The 22005-nt window shown below is 47.9% G+C and overlaps 2 protein-coding genes across 3 annotated transcripts; one reads left to right on the plus strand and one right to left on the minus strand.

The window, feature by feature from the left end:
* The first annotated feature begins 9118 nt into the window (after positions 1 to 9118).
* Positions 9119 to 11457, plus strand: LOC123427428. The gene is made up of 2 exons (XM_045111473.1): positions 9119 to 10877; positions 11220 to 11457. The coding sequence occupies exons 1-2, from the start codon at positions 9447 to 9449 to the stop codon at positions 11337 to 11339; spliced, it is 1551 nt and encodes a 516-aa protein (XP_044967408.1). The 5' UTR covers positions 9119 to 9446; the 3' UTR covers positions 11340 to 11457.
* Positions 11458 to 13335: 1878 nt separating this feature from the next.
* On the minus strand, positions 13336 to 20374 carry LOC123427429 (mechanosensitive ion channel protein 1, mitochondrial-like). Of its 2 annotated transcripts, none has more exons than XM_045111474.1 (8): positions 20213 to 20374; positions 18113 to 18875; positions 17394 to 17665; positions 16717 to 16817; positions 15829 to 15936; positions 14661 to 14882; positions 13923 to 14055; positions 13336 to 13711 (listed from the first exon to the last, which is right to left on the minus strand). In XM_045111474.1, exons 2-7 carry the CDS (start codon positions 18853 to 18855, stop codon positions 13951 to 13953), a joined length of 1551 nt encoding a protein of 516 aa, XP_044967409.1. In that variant the 5' UTR covers positions 18856 to 18875; positions 20213 to 20374; the 3' UTR covers positions 13336 to 13711; positions 13923 to 13950. The 2 variants fall into 2 exon arrangements, with proteins under 2 accessions (XP_044967409.1, XP_044967410.1); XM_045111475.1 differs by having other exon boundaries at positions 18113 to 18870; positions 20213 to 20371.
* Between the last annotated feature and the right edge of the window lie 1631 nt (positions 20375 to 22005).

Consider the following 22005-nt stretch of genomic DNA (forward strand, 5'->3'; position numbering starts at 1 on the left):
CATGACCACTCGAGTCTCCATGATCAGATCGACAATTGCTGGGATTTCAACTTCAGTCGGATCAAATGCACTTGTAGGCCAAGGAGGTTCTTCAGTGAATGGATCTTCCTCGACCGAAGGGGTGTGTATGTGCTCCAAACAAACATCACTGGGAACAATTTTCCGAGTGGATCCGATTTTTGCCAATTCATCAGCAGCTTGATTCTTCAATCGAGGAATGTGATGAAGTTCCAAACCTTCAAACATTTTCTCAAGCTTTCTTACTGCATTGCAGTATCCAGTCATGGCAGGGTTTCTCACATCCCACTCTTTCATTACTTGATTAACCACTAGATCCGAGTCACCGTATACCATCAAGCGTCGGACTCCGAGTGAGATGGCCATACGCAACCCGTAAAGGAGAGCTTCATACTCTACCTCATTGTTAGAGGAATCAAAGTGAATCTACAATACATAACTGAGCTTGTCTCCCTTCAGGGATATAAGAACCACGCCTGGACTAGAACCACTCAGCATCTTCGAGCCATCAAAGAACATAGTCCAGTGTGCCGAGTGAGTAGGGGCTGGTTGTTGTTGTTCCACCCATTCAGCCATGAAATCTGCCAGAGCTTGAGACTTGATGGCTTTCTTGGCTTCGAACTTTATGTCACAATATAATAGCTCCATTGCCCATTTCGCCACTCGGCCCGATGCACCCCGATTGTGGAGGATTTCTGACAATGGGGCATCGTTGACCACACACACCGAGTGATCTTGAAAATAATGAGCTACCTTCTTTGCAGACATGTAAATCCCATAAAGAAGCTTCTGATAGTGGGGATATCTCTGCTTGGAAGGAGTCAATACCTCAGAAACATAATATATTGGGCGCTGAATCTTGTAAGCCTTGCATTCCTCTTCTCGCTCGACTGTCAGGACTATGCTGACAACTTGTTTTGTAGCCGCTGTGTATAAGAGCAGTCGCTCTTTGCTGTACGAAGCAACAAGAACTGGCTGGGTGGATAGCAGAGTCTTTAACTCGACGAATGCAACTTCTGATTCGGGAGTCCACTCGAAGGTATATGACTTCTTCATGAGTCGGTATAATGGTAAGGCTTTCTCTCCGAGTCGAGATATGAATCGGCTTAATGCTGCCAAACATCATGTAAGCTTCTGGACGTCGTGCACTCGCACAGGGCCTTTCATTCGGACGACTGCCCCGATCTTTTCGGGGTTAACATTGCTTCCTCATTCGAAAACGAGAAAACCAAGTAACTTGCCGTTGGGGACTGTGAATGTGCACTTGGCTGGGTTGAGCTTGATGTCGTACCTTCGAAGGTTGGCGAACGTTTCAGCCAAGTCAGTCAGCATGTCGGAACCTTTGCGTGACTTGACTACAATATCGTCCATGTATGCCTCCACGTTCCGACTGATCTGGTTGAGGAGGCATTTCTGAATCATGCGCATAAAAGTGGCTCCTAAATTTTTGAGACTGAATGGCATAGTGATGTAGCAGAAGCACCCAAACGGGGTGATGAAGGTTGTTTTTATCTCATCTGGGCCATACAGACGGATCTGGTGGTACCCAGAGTAAGCATCTAAAAAAGACAATTGCTCACATCCCACAGTCGAGTCGACAATCTGATCCATGCGGGGGAGTGGGAAGTGGTCTTTCGGGCAGACCCGATTGATATGCTTGAAGTCGATGCACATTTGGAGTGACTTGTCCTTCTTAGGCACCATGACAGCATTCGTGAGCCACTCGGAGTGGTAAACTTCGCGAATGAACTTGGCCTCTAGGAGCTTAGCCACTTCCTCGTCGATTGCTTTCCTTTTCTGCGTGGCGGACCGACGCAGATGTTCATTGACAGGTCGAGCTTTGGGGTCGTCCCTCGGTCGATGTTGAGCCAGTTCCCTGGGTACACCAGGCATGTCAGCGGGCTTCCATGCGAAGATGTCCCAGTTCTCACAGAGGAACTGGATGAGCTTAGCTTCCTATTTAGGGTCAAGAGTTGTTGACATGTTAGTTGGGGCAGCGGTGGGATCCGTTGGGTGGATGCTGACCTTCTTGATTTCGCCTGCCGACTGGAATGCAGACTCGGAAGCTGGCTTCTTTGAGCACATCAGTTCGGCGGAATCTGTTGTTTGTCGGTATTCATCGAGCACCGCCATTGCCATCTGCTGGTCCGCGATCTTGGAGCCCTGCTGCAAACATTCTTCTGCTCTCTGCCGATCGCTAGTGATGGTGATGACTCCCTTCAGCCCTGGCATCTTCATCTTCAAATAAACGTAACATGGTCGGGCCATGAAACGTACATATGCTGGACGACCAAGTATGCATGGTAGGCACTCTGGAAGTCCACCACCTCGAACATGAGTTTCTCCTTGCGGAAGTTCTTGTCAAAGCCGAAGACGACATCTAACGCGATCTGGTCGAGTGACTTGGCCTTCTTCCCTGGGATCACTCCATGAAACTGCATATTGATGTCATTGAGTTTGGACATCGGAATCCCCATCCCCTTGAGAGTGTCGGCATACATGATGTTGAAACCACTCCCTCCATCCATAGTGCCTAAACATATTTGGTCCCGACTGCTTCTTGAATTTCTTGGGGGAATCGGCTCTTGGCCTTTCCCTTGAACTTTCCCGCTCCTAGAGCGGCCGCTTCTTCCGGTGGTGTGCGCTCCACCTTCTCCTTTTGCTTTCGGTTGGAATTGGCATCTCCGTCGACTGCTTTGCCTTTGCCGCTCTGGAGGCGGTCTTCTTCTTCTTCTCCATTGGCATAGCGGGTTGCTATCTCCATCATCTTGCTCATAGACATATCTCCTGTCCGACCGAACTTCATGTACAACTCTCGGTACCTGACGCCTGCTTTGAAAGCGCAGACTGCCTCATGCTCAGTGACGTTCTCCACCGTGTGGTGGAGAGTGGTCCAGAGCTGGATGAAATCGCGCAAAGACTCACTCGGCTTCTGGATGCAATGTTGTAGCTCGAAGAGACCAGCAGGGCGCTTGCAAGTGCCCTCAAAGGTCTTGATGAACACTCGGGCCAAGTCTGCCCAGCAGTATATGCTTGATGGAACTAGTTGATTCAACCAAGCACGGGCCGAACCATCCAGCATCACGGGCAAGTGCTTCATTGCGTCGTTTTCATTGCCGCCGCCGATTTGAACTACCACTCGATAATCATCTAGCCATGTTTCTGGCTTGGATTCTCCAGTGAACTTGCTTATTCCGGCCGCCAACCCGAAGTTGAGGGGAATATCAGCGGAGCGGATTGCTCGGCTGAAACACTCGGGGCCAGAGATGACAGAGCCACTTCCAGTCGGACGATCATCGTCGTATCCTTCACGATGGGCTCGGCCTCTATCAACTCTCTTCTGAGTGAGATAGTCCCTTACATCACGCCTTTGGTCGCGGTCATCACCCGTCGATCGCCTTTCGTCGTTGCGCCGGGCCGCGTATGAACCACTCTGCGAAGGAGAGCGTGAGTGATGGCGATCCTCGCGATTGAACCGGGGGGAAGCGGATTTCACCCCTGGTCTCTGTGTTGATCTTCTCGGTGATCTCCTCCTCTGCGATGTTGGGGAGAACCTGGGCTGTAAACCGACCGAACTGTGTCTGCTCGGACGGAATTGTTGTGCAGTCTGTTGTGAGACTGAGAAACAACGGAATTCTGTTGCTGCGCTTCCTACAACAGGGCACGGATCTGCTGCACCCCTCTGCCCGCTTCTGAATTTGACGGCTGGATGGAGTCTGCAATCCTTGCGTCCGCAGCCAAATTGAGGACAGGCGTGCGGAATACCTCGATGTTGTCATGATGAGAATGCCGACCAGATGCTGGACGACACGGATGATGACATGCACCCAAAGTCTCTCCGGTTTCCCGCTTATCCCGATTGGTCCTTGACGGGCTCTCGTGTGAGCCGGCCATGAAGATCTCCGCCACACGGCTGCAGCTCTCGCACTCGGAAGAAGAGCCAGATGGATCTGACACCGAGTGAGATGCAGCACACGGAGGTGTAGCAGGTTCGATGGCCGCCACCTGCGGCGAAGACGCTTGACGCGCGAGTGCATGACGCACCCAGCGCTGGAGCCGCGAGCGACCGGATCGCTTGTTGCAACGTGCGATGGGGAGCACAGTCGACGGTGGAGTCGACGGTGGCCGAAGAAGAACTCAGCACGAACTAGCGCGGAAGAACGTTGCTTCGCGAACTGGAAGCGCCTCGACATCAAGAGGCGCCTCCCGAAGCCATGCCGAATCGTCGGCGACGAAGACGAGTGTGCCAAATCATCGTTTGCGAACTGGGATCAACGAGTGTGCCGAAAACGATCTCGTGACCTAGGCACAAATCACCGCCGGGAGACATGGTGAAGGAGAAAAAAATGCAAACTTGCCGGAAGTCGCCTAGACGCCTGCCCCACGATGGGCACCAACTGTCGTGGGTATAAGCCTGACAGTAGATGTGTAGGGTACGAAAGTAGAGGCAGAGTCCTAGCTACTGCAAGGTTGTATGAGTTCAGGCCCCTCTGCGGTGGAGGTAACAACCCTACGTCTCAGTGCTCTGGAGCTTTTGTGTCGAGTGGAATGCAGGTGTTACAGAATGCGAACCCTTGTGCCAGAGGGGAGGGGTGGCTTATATAGAGTGTGTTGCCCCTCATAAGTGTCCAACCTTCAAGGGTGCAATAAGTGAGATTGAATGCAACGTATGCCATAAATGACATTAACTACAGTAGTCTAACGTCTGACCGTTAGCCTCGCTGGAGTGGCTTCTGGACTTCTATGTCGACTGGGCTCTGGTCTTCACCGAGTGGAATCCGGACGTCGAGTATAAGATAATCCTTTGAGTGGTTCTCTACCGAGTGGACCAGAGGTTGTCTTAATCCAGTCGGTAGGTGTCTTGTGATCCTCAAGCTAATAATGAGGTGCCATTGGGTAGGACTTATTAGGTCAGGCCTATGATCCTACCCTAGGGCTATAACCCCATCAATCGATGAGTGGCTCAGACCGATGACCACCACCACAAATGGCGGAGGTTCGCCGGAATCGCTCCTCCTGCGACCATTTGGCACGCGGGGAGATGCTACGGGTGGCTAGGTGTGCGCCGCGTCCAGTGGTGCAATTGGCTGACAACAGGGAGGTCTAAAACGACGACAACAACGACGAGGGCGACAACCGGAGCTCGGGTTAGCGTGGTTGCGGCGCTGCGGTGCACGGGGAAGTAAGCATGGCACACAATTGGGTTTCTAGGTGTTCCAGGAGTTCAATCCCATGCTCAGGAGTGACGGTTGTGCCCTACATCGACGACGGCGACATGGGCAGCAGTAAGGACCTCATAGCTATGCTGAGGATCGGTGCTAGGATGCGCAAGGGGTGCTGGGGTAGGGGGGAGATTCTCCTGCTCACCCCGTTCTAGTGGCGCAAAGGGCCTGGTCGGGAAAGCTCCATGGATGACGAATTGGTTGACAACGACCTACGGATCTGAGGTCAAAGACAAAGACTATGGCGGCAATTCGGTCCCTCCGAGGATTAAATTGGTGCTTGGGATTTCATCATCCCTATTTTAAATTTAAATGAAACTTGAAACATAATACATGGATGTAGATGCAACTATTTAGAATAAATATTCTAAATTGTGACATTCTCTCCGTCGGAAAGCGGCCAGAATAGGCGCATGCTGTCGCATAGACGGACAAGGCATGAAACGAAGACTCATCCTGCATTCCTGCATGCCGCAAATGGGATAAGTCGCGCGCGTTTGCTGGTGATGAACAACTTTACTTTTTGTCATTGCCAACGCTTGAGTTCACGCTTTCCGGACATTGATTTTTTACTTTTTGCAAGACATTTGCTTGCCAAATTAAGCTCAATGTTATCCTCGATCCACCCGGGCTTGAGCCAGAAGCACCACCACCGAACTGCATTTCATGATCAGCCATGGCAAAGGTGGTAGGCACTCCTCACATTGGACATGTCCGTTTGTTCTGTTTTTTTAACACGGTACAAACACAAATATATACACGCGTATACACTTATCACATAAACATATTTACATACTTTATTTTTATGAGCACCATTGAAAGACTGAGCCGGCATATTATCTTGAAAATTTACGAAGTCACCCTAGTCACCTCATCATTGGCACAAACGGCTCTCCCATTACATGCACATCACCGAAAATTTTGATTTTTTTTTTCAGAAATGCTATAAAGTCCTCATTGCCTTCGGAGTACGGTTTTTCGACACTATACTTTAGGAATTTCACTTTATAATTCGGTTTTTGTGTGTGTTTTCGGATATAAATTGCGCAAGACGCTGCCACTTTTTATTACATACGAACGACGTCTCAATTCAAAAAAGAAAAAAATAACCTAGAGAGAGGTCTTCCCTCCACATCAGAGCACTCCCATCCTGAAAGCACCTACTGTGCTTCGTAAGAGTATCTATAGTCGTGCGTCTTAAATAATCTTTCATACGCCCGTAGACATGACCAATCAATGATCGAACACGAGAAAAGAGGAAAAAAATGATCCAACGAGATCCGTCGTATCATCTCTATACATCAACTCTGTTTGTGAACCCTCATATTAAGGACAAATATAGGAAAGATATAAGGGCTCGCGGATGTGGCCGGACGCGTTCGGTCAGTCCGCCACGTAGGAAGCCACCCCATCCGAGACCACATTTTTTATTCACTCTTTCATTTTTCTCTCTTTCTTTTCATCAATCATGTGCAAGTGATCACACATATGAGAAAGAAAATGAGGAATATGGATGCGCGAACGGACAAATAAGGGGCACGGTCGGTCACTGCGTTCGTGGACGTTTAGTAAGTCATATTTGCTAAGTCCGGCTATACATGCTCTACGAGCATTTATAGTCGCACGCTTCAAACCAGTTTCAACTGTTCAGATGGATGGTCCGATCATTGACCGATCACGAAAATGCGACCTAGACGAGCGTCTTAAATAAGCCTCAAACGTCTGAAATGATTGGCATCTCTTATATCCAGCCCCAATATGGGACGGATATAGGGGCGTACGGGTGTGTGCCTCATATTGGATCTGACAGCCCGACCCACCGCAATTTGCACCAAATCAACCCCCTCAACCTACCGCATATATTTACTCTCTCCTCTCTTCTTCCTCCTCCGTGACGTCGGTCTCGCATCTTCGTCGTGTCGCGTGCTCCACGACCATTCCAAGCGTGTGCGTCGTCAACACCGGCACAACACACATGTCTCCCATCCTCGTAGCCCGGGACGTCGTCGCCGGCACGGACGCCACCGCGATATGTTCGGCAACTCCCGAGCTCCTCGTTGCACTCTATGTGTTGGACACATTGTCCGACCTGGTTTTTTGTGACTTTTTTCCATGAAAACGATCAATTTTGACGATTCGTCGAACGAGGACTATGGGCTAACAAAACTTGACCAAATGTCAAGATGAGTTCTTCGATTTCTTGGACATGGAGAAGTTGTTGGTTATTGGAGACGCCAGAGGATTTCTAGGAATGCTCAGATTAAATCTCGAAAGATCAAGATGCAGCTCAGATTATGATTTTTTTACAAGTGTATCAGAATCTTTCAGATCATCATGTGCATACGCAACTACTCAATGATCTTGGGACTATATATGAACCTATAATGGAAATATAAAAAAACGATGATTGAGTTGTGCACTTTAAATAAATTTTACGTAAATACTACTCCCTCGGTTCCTAAATATTTATCTTTTAGAGATTTCATTACGGACTATATACGGATGTATATAGACATAATTTAAAGTGTAATATTGCTTCTTACGTGGTCCGTAGTTGAATCTTTAAAAAGAGGGATTCAACTCACGAGATGCGGCGCCTCGCATGCATATGCACCTAAATATAGACGTAAAGATTCTCTCCAATGCTTGATATTCAAAAATGTTTATCTTTAAAACCGTTAATTCAATCGATGATCTGTTTTCACCATTGGCTTTTGTCGCGACATGATCTTCGAAACTAGATCCCATGTCAACATGTTTCGACAAACTTTATTTTTTCTTCCGTAATTGTCACATTGTTCCACTCACTTGCTATATTATTAACCACTTACTTGCCACGTATATTTTTTGTGCTTGTCATTTTTATCCTACCTCGTTATGATAAGTTGGTATATTTTAAATTGGCAAACACAATCAATGACATGCTTTTATATCATGTATAATGAAATATTTTACAAGATTTTTATACGAAACAACATTAAAAAGTGACAATCAAGTTATTTTTTTAAGGCAAGCAAGTGGTTAATAATATGGCAAATGGGTAAAAAAATATGACAAGTATGAATGAAAAAATAGTTGACGAAATATATCGACATGGGATCTAGTTTCGAAGAACTCGTCGCGAGAAAGCCAATGGTGAACACGGATCATCAATTGAATTAACGGTTTTGTAGATAGTTTTTTAAAAGTTTTAAACATGAAAAGAAATGAAATCGTACGTTATCTGTAGAATGCAAAACTCTTTTCCCTCCCTAATCTAACGGTCCCACACGATATGTTTAGATTAAACGGATCGATCCGCCCGCGGCAGGGCAACGCAGCCGTGCGCATGCTACCAATTAGATTTTCTCAAAGATAAATATTTAGGAACGAAAGAAATATTTATTTTCGTTACCAAACATTTGTTATCTACAAGCTACATGAATTTGCATGAATTAAAATACATGGATGCTGAAGCGAAATATAAGAATTCATCCAAATACGTTGTTATATCAAGATCGGATTTGTCAAGTCCTTGTACCTTGTAGATGCTCTAACACAAATATAGCCGGTACAGCAACAGCTGGTGCATCAATGCACCTCCCCGAAATCTACCCAACCAGGCAGGCCGAAATCTGCAGATCAATTGACGAACGCGCCGCGCTTCTGTAATCTGGACGTCATCACAGCAACCAATCATCCATCCTCAGGCAGCACCTTGCCATAAATAAAATTGATAGTAGGCTTTTTGGAGGGGAATAAATAAATCTTAACTTTCCACTAAAAAGATTAAAATAAATGTGAACATGATTAGCGACGGGACATGCAGGCAGGCAGGCAGTGCAGCACCGGCACGGGAGAAACCTCGAAAAGGCGCCGCCCCACCCACCCCACCGCACCCGAAACCCCCACTCAATCCCAGTCCAAGGCCAAGCCGATGCTAGAACAAGAGAGAAGGAGAAGAGAGTGAGACAGAGATTGCGGCGAGGGAGAGATAGATACACAAGGAAGGGAACCAGAAGCAGAGCAACACGCGGAGGGGATGGGCGACCTGGCACACTCCCGTGGCTGCTGCCCACGCGACCCGCCCATGTAAATCTCCCAAATCTCACTCGCCAGAACCCCACTCCCCTCCCCGATACCTGTCGCGGTCAGCATATCCCACCCGGACCGCCGAGGAAGGAAGAGGAGGTCAGCATTGCGAGGTCGGGCACGGCGGCGCCAGGAATGAAGGGGGGCGGCGGCGGCGGCGGCGGCAAGGAGACCGTCACCGGCTCCTTCCTCCGCTTCCTCCTCCTGCTCCTCCTCCCCCTCACCGCCCTCTATTTCTTCTACACGCTCCACCTCCTCCTCGCCTCCGCCGCCTCCTCGTCCTCCGCCGCCTCCTGCCCGCCGGACTCCGCCGCGGTCACCTCCCGCGTCTCCACCAACCGCACCGCCGCGGCCGTGGTCGACAACAAGGCCGCGGCGTCCACGGCCACGACGCTGCAGCACGTGGTGTTCGGCATCGCGGCGTCGTCGCGGTTCTGGGACAAGCGCAAGGAGTACATCAAGGTGTGGTGGCGCCCGCGCAGCGCCATGCGCGGCTACGTCTGGCTGGACCGCGAGGTGCGGGAGTCCAACATGTCCACGGCGCGGACGGGGCTCCCGGCCATCAAGATCTCCTCCGACACCTCCGCCTTCCCCTACACGCACCGCCGCGGCCACCGCTCCGCCATCCGCATATCCCGCATCGTCTCCGAGACCTTCCGCCTCGGCCTCCCCGGCGTGCGCTGGTTCGTCATGGGCGACGACGACACCGTCTTCTTCCCGGACAACCTGCTCACCGTCCTCAACAAGTTCGACCACCGCCAGCCCTACTACATCGGCTCCCTCTCCGAGAGCCACCTGCAGAACATCTACTTCTCCTACGGGATGGCGTACGGCGGCGGCGGGTTCGCCATCAGCAGGCCGCTGGCGGAGGCGCTCGCGCGGATTCAGGACGGCTGCATCCGCCGATACCCGGCGCTCTACGGGAGCGACGACCGGATCCAGGCGTGCATGGCGGAGCTGGGGGTGCCGCTCACCAAGCACCCGGGGTTCCACCAGTACGACGTCTACGGGGACCTCCTGGGCCTCCTGGCGGCGCACCCGGTGGCGCCGATCGTGACGCTGCACCACCTGGACGTCGTGCAGCCGCTCTTCCCCAACGCGCCCGCGCGGCCGGCGGCGGTGCGGAGGCTGTTCAACGGGCCCGTGAAGCTGGACCCGGCGGGGATAATGCAGCAGTCCATCTGCTACGACGGGGCCAACCGGTGGACGGTGTCGGTGGCGTGGGGGTTCGCCGTGCTGGTGTCGAGGGGGGTGACCTCGCCGCGGGAGATGGAGATGCCGGCGCGGACGTTCCTCAACTGGTACCGGCGAGCCGACTACACGGCGTACGCGTTCAACACGCGGCCCCTGGCGCGCACGCCGTGCCACAAGCCCGCCGTGTACTACCTGTCGTCGGCGCGCGGCGCGGAGGCCGCGCTCGGCGGGGAGACAACGGTGACGCGCTACGACCGGTGGCGCCCCGCGAACGAGACGCGGCCCGCGTGCCGTTGGAACATCACCGACCCGGACGCGCATCTCGATCACATCGTCGTGCTCAAGAGGCCCGACCCCGGGATATGGGACCGGGTAATCCCCTTTCTCTCGTTCCCTTAAACTCGATTCCCTCCCTTTTAAGCATATACAAATGGCCCAACTGCTGGTAATTAAAAAGGAGGACACACTTAACTATACATCCAAACATAGAATTGCAATTGCAATACCAGATAGTTAAAAAAACCCATCAATGGTAGGAGATCACGTCTCCGCTGGTAATTGCGAACTATTTTTAGTTGACTGCCTGCGCGAATGTTGCAGTATAGTACTAGTATGTTTATTAAGGATTGCTGATGTGTGCCGAAACATTGCTTATACTATTGGCTTTGGCAAGTTTGTTTACTGACGTATATAGCTCACACGGATGTTGTGCAGTCGCCGAGGAGGAATTGCTGTAGAGTGCTGTCGTCGCCGAAGGTGGGGAAGGAGGGGAAGAAGACGATGACCATCGACGTGGGCGTATGCAGGGACGGCGAGTTCAGCCAAGTAGTCTAGCGGACTAGCCTGTTAGGAAAATACTGTAGGACGATTCAATATCATTTTTTTCTCTCTTCTTGTATTCTTGCTGGAGGTACGTATAACAAACAAGGGCCTCGTTTGGCCATCTCCTGCCTACCGTGCTGCTGCTTTGAGCCTCACGAGTCACCAGGCACGAGAAGAACTCGAAGCTTTGGCTAGACTTCCTATACATCGCACCGCTGCATCTCCCACACAGTTGACGGGGACGTGGCAGGGCATGCATGCAGGTTCGCTGTGCTAAAAGGCGTGGTGGTGTGTGTTGTGGGACCTTGGATTTGGACTTGGGGAAAGCTTGGTTCCAGCCTTTGGTGGCCAGATCCAGGCGTTCGGCAAACACTCACAAGGGGGCCGGGGTGATGGGATGGCAACAGGAGGATTTCCTCACGGTTCTGGTGTGTGGGGCTGTGTTCGTGTGTCAAATTGTGGGTCAGCGCGTCGGTTTTTACTTCGTTTCTGGCACCCGGCGTGGCTTGCCTCGGCCTTGACGGGCAAAACGCGAAAGCACGTCCGGCGACAGCATGTGTAGGGGTTTGGCACGCTTTCTGGCAGCAGGGACGACCAAATCTACCAGCCCCCATCCCCCGAGCATAATGAAGGTGATGGCCCTGTTTGGATACTCTAACCGGGTTAGAGGTTAGAGTTAGATTTTAACCCTCAACTAACCCTGAACTAACTCTAACCCAAGAGGTGTTTGGATGAGAGGGTTAGATTGATAATAAATGCTCTTTCCCAATCATTTGGCTACTTTTGTTCATGTTCAGTGTCGGATTTGGTGTGGCCGGTCGTTGTGTGGTTGTGGCGGACGGCGTGGGGTGGGGTGCTGCAGACGGCGGCTGGGGCGGGGCGGGGCGGTGCTGCAGCCGGCGAGGCGGGGCGGGGCGGGGCGGGGTGCGGCGCGGCGGGCGGGGCGGGGCGCTGCAGCCCGCGGGGCGGGGCGGGGTGCTGCAGCCGGCGGGGCGCGGCGCGGCGTGGTGTTGCAACCGGCGGGGCGGGGCGAGGTGCTGCAGCCGGCGGGGCAGGGCGCGACGGCCGGCGGGGCAGGGCGCGACGGCCGGCGGGCGGGGCGGGGTGCAGCCGGCGGGGGCGGGGCGGGGCGAGGTGCTGCAGCCGGCGGGGCAGGGCGCGACGGCCGGCGGGGCAGGGCGCGACGGCCGGCGGGCGGGGCGGGGTGCAGCCGGCGGGGGCGGGGCGGGGCGGTGCTGCAGCCGGCTGGGGCGGGGCAGGGCACGGCGCGGCGGCCTGCTGGCGGGACGCGGCGCTGCTGGGACGGGGCAGACGGGATGGTGAGAAGGGAGGGAGCGACGGGAGCGGGGTTGGTGGGAGGGATCTTGTGCGGTTGGATGTGAATTTTTTTCTTTCTTGTTTGGTCCCCACTTAAGTCTAACCAAAAAGGCACCTCTTGGAAACTCTAACCCTATCTGTTTGAATTTTTGAGAGTTAGATAGCTCAACTCTAACCCAATCTAACTCTAACCCTAGGATCCAAACAGGGCAGAGAGTGTTCATTGATTCCTCCGAACTATCAGCAACAGAGCTATAAATGCTCGCTGAAGCTGGTTCAACAGGTGGCGCACCGCCACAACCAAAAACCATTTACACTTGTCGGCACGCACATGGCCATGAAAAGGAGGTCACATGCCAACGTTCTCCCGTGATTCATGTCGCTCCCGATTCCATCCTAGTCCTAGAAACGAGAGCGAAAGGCGTTGCCCAACTTGATGAGTATTTTTATGCCATCCCTGTGCTAACGTAGCATGGCATCAGCAGACTGCTGCTGGGCGGCTATCCTTTTGATCCCAAACGACACATGCTTCAATTACTCGTGTGCTACTGTGGTACTACGTACTGAACAGAGTACAAACAGGCTACTTAACGAGCATATGCATAGGACTACCGGGGCATCAATTCAAGGGTAGCCAGATCTAGAAATAAAAACCGAACGACGCGTGTCAACATGGTCCCCGACACACCGGTTCAGGACAAAGGTGTCTATCACGCCTATCCATGCGTCAAAACAATACTTGCACGCATGTCGATGTTCCAGCATTTAGAGTTCCAAGGCCAAATCCCGGGCCCTCATGTGGATCATGCCACTGCATGTGTTTGAAGTTACCACGACTTGAACACACCGACGAATCGTGGAAAACCTACTCACTAATCAACGTACGTCGCAAAATGTTTTAACGCTTGACAGTAATATATTCTCCGGCAACGGATGATGCATGTCGCCAAATTTAGCACATCAACAAAAGTCCCACCTTGATTCCGAAAGAGATCCCTGCCTTCGCACACCAAGCAAAATCTCCTCTACCCACCGCATATGTACTGCTCCAGGCTAACGACGTTCACCTGCCAAAGATACAATTACCTCGTCATTTCCTTTACAAAACTAACTTATTCAAAACTGTGATAAGCAGCCAAACTCTACTAAAGAAGGATAGAAATGAGTAAAAATGGTTAATCCAATCAATCATGTTTGTTCAGAACATCGTACCAACTGAAATGAGCAAACTGCCAAACTCACATCGGTGGTAAGCTAAGCAGCCAAATATTGACTTACCCTACTTGAGTTTGAGACAACATCAGAATCAGCAGCACTGTGTGGTGCTTCCAAATTCAACGCCATGTGACTTAATAATCCTGGCAGCTCCCAAAAGAATGTCCTGTTCTGCATAAATCAACTCTTCCTTTCTCTGAAAATGTGCAAGAGATTCATGTCAGAGAGAAAAAAGGACAATAATGAGTATTCTAAATTTGCACTAGTACAGCAGGTTACAGAACAGCAAAAGCAATTGTTCTATGTGGCTACGCCCTTGTGGTGAATTGTGGATAAAGTTACTGTGAACATCAAACTGGTTAAGCTGGACAGACTGACAGAAAAACGTGTTATGTTATGCTTATTTCGATGAGACACGCTATTTTGGATCATCATATTTCTTAGTCTTGTTGCAGCACAACTCCAGAACAGCAGCATCAACAGCAGCTTACAAGTTGGTTTCAACAGAACAGTTTGAGATGATGCGATGCAATCTACTAAGTGTTGATCACCAATTTATGCTAAAGGTGCCAACCCAAAGGGTTACATAAAATTTCAAGTCATGTGTTTTCTTCTACTCTCAACCACTAACCCGTGTCAAGGAAAAACATCCATGTACACAAATGTTGCCAGGTTAACCATTTGACCTTTTATCCGGTGCTTACTGTGAGAATTAGCCACTACTTTCTTCACCTTATCATCCAAACAAATGCCTCGCTGAAATCAAACATAATAACTTTGAATGAAAGAAATTGAACGCACCATTTTTTGGAGGATGCACCCTATCACAAGCTCTCCATATGAACTTTCCAATCTTGAGAGGTAGCAGTAAGGAGCATCTGTTTCCAAGATAACTTTTGGGTTGGACCTTAACATAGCCTTTATCTCCTCTGCTACAGCAGGAACCTTCTCAATATCCTCAAGTCTTATAGGAATCTTGGTCACACTTACTCGCCACTGAGCTCGTGATCTATTCACTATAATCTGCAATTATTCAAAGAACCACATGAGAGAAGGTAGGTCGCCATGATACTGATAATCCTATAATCGTCTGAAAAAATCTAAACAGCATTATTCTTGACATTTGTCGTCTTTCTGGGATAGTTTAACTAATAAAATGGACAAAAATATTTGAGCGAACTTTTCCTACTCCAAACTTCGTAGAGGAAATGCATCATCCAAAGTTGATTTCAATCCCCAAAATTCACGTGTTTTACTCCATTACAGCTGCAATAAGGCTATAAAATGTACAAAGTTCAATTCAAACAAATCCTGAACTTCTAAAAAGGCTGTACCCAGTCTCAGTGCGAAAAGTCCCCACATGTTGTGGTCTGGAGAAAACCCTAACAAATTGAATTTTAGTAAATAGTAAGCTTTAGCAGTGTAACTGGTAAATACTGTAGACGCGAAGTTCTGAATTTGTCATGCTTGAGATATAACTGAAAACTACTATAGCTGATCTTTTTTTTTTTTTGCCATTGCGTGTGATACGTGTGCAAGGTTACCATTTACCACAAATTCTCGTTTGCGTGCTTCCTAGGCATTTCGGAATTTATGCCTTTATGGTGTGTCTAATGATTGTCGCATTGGGTAAATATGTCAAGGGTGTTACTATTTGAAGCAGTTCAATATCACACACAGATGATTCCAGGGTCATTTACATACATCTAAATATGCAAAGTGAATCAAGTTGCCTTAACCAATCCATGTGACAGAACATTGCAGCACAGATTGCTAACTAGAAGAAATTCAGAATACCATAGTGATATCAATACCATCCAGTGATAAAAAAAACATGCAAAAAAATTTGAACCAAGAAAAACAGAATATGACCAGCAAAATGGGAAGAAAATGTAAGATGGTGCACACCATGTTGGGCATAATATGTGTTGTTTCTGAATATAGCATCCAGTAGAGGATGTGATGATACCTGACTCGAGAACAGAGAGTTGGGTACTGTAAAAGGAAGCTTTTCTGGACTCATCATTGAAGTTGAAGTAAGTCCTATTTCGACTACCGTGCCTTCTATTGACCCAGCCTGCAAAGGAAAATATTTTACTTAGGGAGTCTATATATGCTACATGATTATATAAAACAATAAAAGATAATAATTGGCATGTGGTCACGTATGATTATCTGCAAACATAAACTACATTGAGAAATAAGGTAACGTTCTGACTCGAGAAGATACATGAGATACTAGACATATTCATAGTCTTAGACTCTTAGTCAGATGAAACATTTGCATCTCAGGGACATATTCATAATCTTAGTCAGATGAAACACTTGCACTCACAGCAGGATACACAGATGAAACACTTGCACCTCAGGGACACATCTAACATACGTGAGATACTAGACATATTCATAACCTTAGTCATTTAGGGAAGTGTATTTATTCATTAAAACAAACATGTGGGGTCATAACTGTATATAAGTGGGTTTTCATGTCTCAGGTCAACTTTGTTTATTCCTTTCGCAAAGCCTCTCAACTACCATGACTCAGTAGCTCTATTTTTCCTCAGGGAATGCATCAAGCACATATCTCAAGCTTAAGCAACATCTCCTACCCTCCTAGGGCATTTGATAATCATGAGCTCATATTACTAAATGTTATATGGTTTTACAACTTACTAGCACCAACTTGTGCCTACCACACAGCAAACATTTGCCATTTATCAACATCTACGTATACTAGATAAAACAATTACACATGCAGTCCCAGGTCAACGAAATTTCATAGTATGGTACACTCATGGTCCAAGCTCTAACAATATATGTCCAGTAATCACATATATATCAATATATGACAAGGCACCTTTATGTATTCTCCAACTGAGAATGGCCTAGAAAATTGTAAGGAGAACCCATTCAGCACGTTACCCAGGACATCTCTAGCAGCAAAAGCCGTAGCAACACCTGCAGTGCACATAAATGTAAAAGGACTTTAGTTTTGTTTGGAGTATTGACTACTGAATCAAGAAATATGAAGAGTCCTCGCACACAGGTAGAAATAGTGCATGCTGTAGTATTTACGTGCAAATTGCTGAAGACTGTAATATTCATTAACAAGATTTCTGCATTATAGCATGCGTAGCATAACTATAAATGAGTTATAGAAGATAAATATTATGCAGCTATTGGTAAGGACCAAAAGTTCCAACACGGCTCCATTCTTGTATCATATTGTTCTAACATACATAAAAAACCACATCTCATTCGTGAAAACTAGTTTGCACAGCACAGTAGGCAAACGAAACAAAATGCGGGTTCAATGAAAAAAATCTAAGTAAAAGATTCTTTCAGAAAGAAAAGGAAGATACTAAACTATTCCAGTCAAAGAACCAACAGGATAAAATACACAATTATTTAGCGCTTACTTTTACTACATTTGGTTATTAAATCTTGATGTTTTTCTAGTGCAGATAATGATTGCTGAATGCATTATCAAATGGGCATATCACAATTATTCCTCAAAAAAGCTTTGAATATTACCTCCCACACCACCAACAGTTAATATTGATTGAACAGCTACACCACAAGCCTCGGCAAGACCCATTACACCAAGTGCAATCAGTCCCAATGATGAAACTTGGTTAAAAGCTGATAACCTGGCTTTGTCAGTAACTAAGGCAGTTTGGTTGGCCATAGCTTTAGTGATAAAGTTTGCTTTCCACCTATGAAGAAACCAGACAACAGATAGCACAAATGCGCCCCTCAATGCTTGTGGAAAATAAGGTGATACACTTGGTGCGATCACTGCAGCCCTGATGAATGAAAGAAAACATCAGAAATGATGAACATCCCCAGAACATAATATGCCACTTTTTATCAGGCTAAAACTTAAGCATAAGCATAAGCATAAGCATCCATACTATTAATGCATATAAATGAATGTGTACTGTTGTATCATTAAGAAAAAAATAGGCAACAAAGCATCCTCAGTTTTGGTAGAACGTTTCTCTTTCAAATATTAAAGAAATATGGCCAATCTAGAGAATTTTTTAAAAGTAGCAGCTGCTTCTCTTGTTTTTGCAAAACAGAGGGACAAGACGGACGTCACCATACTACAATTAAACTTGCGCCAATTTGATCCAAAATGAAATACACCAGTCCAGATTAAATGGCAACACATATAAGAAAAGTTTTAAATAACACCACAACATGATAAGACAATGGCAAAGTTGTGCAAGGTAAGTTAAATAGAAACTCACATCTCTGAAAATGCCATAAATGTGATGAAGTATTTTGCAGGATCCTCCAATGCACTCCAAATGCTGGTGCCATATGAAGCATCTGTATTGATTGAGTTCCCCAAAAGTGCTGATATCGGGTTTTGGGACCCATAATTATGAAGCCTCTTGAAGATGATAGGCATGGCGAACCATGCCATCAGTGTACCAAATAATGTTCCTCCAAGTGGAACAACTACCTTTTCAAGATCTGGATATGTCTCAAAAAACTGGTGCACGTGTGGTGTTACCGCATCAGTCATCTCCTTAACTTTCTTGCCTGCATCAGCCGTAGCATCAATGGTGGTGCTGCGAGCATTTTCAAACATGTCCATCCAAGTGGTGCCTCCAGTAACAACCTCGGCATTTTCAGTGGGAGGAACAATTGGGACTTCGGGCTTAATTCCAGTGTCTGATGAGTATGCACGGCGGATGCTGGAAACACCTAAAGGTCCTGGCAATGGATTAAAACTGGGCTTTGAAGTATTCAACCAATTAGTGCCCATATGAGCAGCAAGTGGGATTATACTGGCTCTTGACACACCATTGATTGGAGGAAAACGATCCATTGCCTTCATCTGCCCAATAACTGAATTGCCTGGTTTTATGCTGCCCCTTGCACAGCTGCTGAATCCCCTCAAAGAGGCACCAGAAGATATGGACCCAATTGATAACTCCATAAGATTCTGAGATGACCGCCGCAAGATTGCTGTACACCCAGACATTGTGCACTAAAGAAACTGTCCTGAAATATGAAAGCAATTAACATGAAAGATGGAGAATAAACATAATTAAAGCAGAAAACAAGACTACTACCAAACTCTGTTAACGGCAACTAACTGACAAAGGATAAACCATAATTCAACAGCAGAGCATCGATGTATGAAACTACTAGTTATCAACATATACATATCAACCTGAAACTTCATTAAGTTTTGTAGGGCCAGAAAATAACTATGGATGCTAAATCCGAAAATTTTCAATCATGAGAACTTCAATTTCATGGTGCCAAAGAGTTCGGCAAACCATAGGTATTCAAACATCAAAAGATAAAGGACAGATGTCATCTGCCTCTCTAACTGTTAACCATGCTGTTGTCTCAAACCATAACAGCAAACTCCGTGATTTGAATCAAATGGGTGTGCGATCACTAAAGCGATCCTTGCCATAGCTTAGCTTTTGACGATAAGCACTCCAAATTTCCCAATCACAGCAACAATAATTCGTCAGCACAACCAAAATCAGATTAATCAGAGGGAAAATTCAGGTCTCCAGTTGGAATAGGATAAACAACCCATAAACCAACAATTCTTACTCCACCCGGATGCTATGTTTGCATAAAACCTTAAGGCAACACCAAATCAAACTGGCGGAAGAGCAGCAGTTACAAACAAAAGTCCACATCAAACAGCTGGAAACATAATTAAAGCAACAGAAATGGTAACGATGACTAAAAGAAATGAGGATAAACCATAACACAACTCTCACTTGAACTTGACCGGCAGAGAAACAATGTGTATGAAACTACTAATTATCAACACCCGCATGACAGAAGTACACCCATCCCTGTTTCTCTAACTGAAAACCACGCTATCCATCCCGACCGTAACAGCAAACCCCGTTTGCACCAAATGATGGGGCAAAATCTTCTAACAAGGCACGGCAAAAACTACATTGCAGAGTGACCACGCAAGTGATCCTTGACATAGCTTGTATCAACAAGCACCCAAAATTTCCAAACCGCAGCGGCTGTAATTCTTCCGCACAATCAAAATCAGGGTAGTCATAGGGGGGGAAATTCGGGTCTCCAGTCGGAATCGAGCGAACGAACTAGGCATCAACAATCCTTACTTGAACCCCGGATGATACATTTGCACAAACCCTCGAATCGGGCGACACAGAACCAGCGGAAGAGCGTCAGTAACAGCAACAAAACTCGCATCGAAACGCACGCCGGAAACGGAGCCCGCGGCGCACGGGGAAGGCGCTGGCTACTACTTGCGGCCGCGCCAACTACAGTAAGAACCCGCATCGAGGAAAGGGGAGGTCCAGCCGCGCCTCAGTGATTCGAAGAGGGCTTACGCTTGGGAGCAGAGGCGGAGGAGACCGGGAGCCGGCGGCGCGCTTGCTTCGTCCCCGCCGCGGTGCTTCAACACCTGGCCCGGAGGGGCGTGGCCGCGTGGGATGGGGGGTGTGAGGCGTGAGGAGGCCTCGACGGCGACGGGGGCTGCGCTGGTTTATTTTCCTTTGCTCTCTGCTTGCCTTTCTTGCGGGACAGGAAACGAGGGGGTGTCGTGGAGAGGCTGCGGGTGGGACCTCCTCCGTGCCCCACCCCCTGCGTCGTGCGGTGCGTGCTCGGATTTTCTTTCCCTTTTCCTTCCTTTTCTTTTCTCTGAGGGATTCGGCCTTCTGGATCATGCATCCAAGGCCACGAAGCCCAAATTTTCTCTTGGAGCAGCCCGCCATGAAGCCGACATGGGCAAGTGTTCACCTTGTTTCACAAAGATTTGATCGAAATATTTTTTTTTCATTGATGATACAAGGATTACATACATGGAAACCCGTTGTCACGAAAGACAGTATATGATACTCGACAAACCGAAGTCCTTTGCCCGTGGGCAGCTACGGTTCCTGGTTTCCCCTAGCGGCACACCGCTAGGATTTCAAATCTACCTCGTGTCCCTCATCAATTATTGCGTTCGGGTTGGTCGTGGACTGATCTGGCGTGATCCCCGAGTGGTCTAGATTGCTCTTGTCCGTCCGCATGGCAAAAACAAGCAATGGGAAGGCACCGACAGTCGCCACATTTGGAAGCAGAGATGGGCATGATATGCGCGGATCTGAGGCAAACGTGGAGGACAGGTTCTCGGGCGTGAATCTCCATGGGGAAGAAGAGGATGAGCTTGTTCTGTTAGGTGAGATTGAAGGTTTGATTGAGGAAACAAGGTGGCTCGTAATTTTTAGGGTTCATACTCTCAAACCCTTCAGCCATGTTGCCATGTTTATGGCGATGAGGAACGCGTGGACGCTGGCGCAAGGAATGGTCTTCAAGGCTCTCAAGCCAAATCTCTTTCTTGGCCAGTTTATGTGTCTAGGAGACTGGAATTGTGTGATGAACGGTGGCCCTTAGTTGTTCCCATACGTCGACGTTGTTATGAAAGAGTATGATGACGTTACATGTGTTGATGAATACAAACTTGATCGTATCCCGGTCTGGGAGCGTATTATTGGCATCCCACGTGGACCCCCTCCGGTGATGACCTAGTATGAGGAGTGTTTTGGATCGTAGCCGAGTGCCATGATTTCAAATCTGGAACTATCATGTTTCTATGAATATGAGAGTGTTTTGGATCTTATCTTGCAAGTTGTATGGTCCTATTATGTGTTATGATCCATAGACCCCAGAGTGACAATAGTTAGGACCCCCGCCGTGATGACCGTAGTATGAGGAGTTCATGTATTCACGATGTGTTAGTGCTTTGTTCCGATTCTCTATTAAAAGGAGGCATTGATATACCTTAGTTTTCCTTATGGACCCCACTGCCACATGAGGGTTGGACAAAAGATGTTATGCAAGTTTTTATAATAAGCACATATAACTATTTACGGAATACATGCCTACGTTACATTGATGAATTACAGCTAGTTTTGTGTGGCTCTAGGTTGTGACTGTTATATGATGAATGTCATCCATTTATACAAATATCCATCGCTGATCCAATGCCTATGCCTTTCTCATATTGGATTTAGCTAACTTACTACTGATGTTGTTGTTACAATCACTACAAAACTACTACTGGTATTGTTACTGTTACTATTGTTAATGTTACCACTATTATCAAACTATCATATTGTCATGCTATTAAACGTTTTCC

Source organism: Hordeum vulgare, chromosome 2H (assembly GCF_904849725.1).
Source record: "Hordeum vulgare subsp. vulgare chromosome 2H, MorexV3_pseudomolecules_assembly, whole genome shotgun sequence".
Taxonomy (NCBI): Eukaryota; Viridiplantae; Streptophyta; class Magnoliopsida; order Poales; family Poaceae; genus Hordeum; species Hordeum vulgare.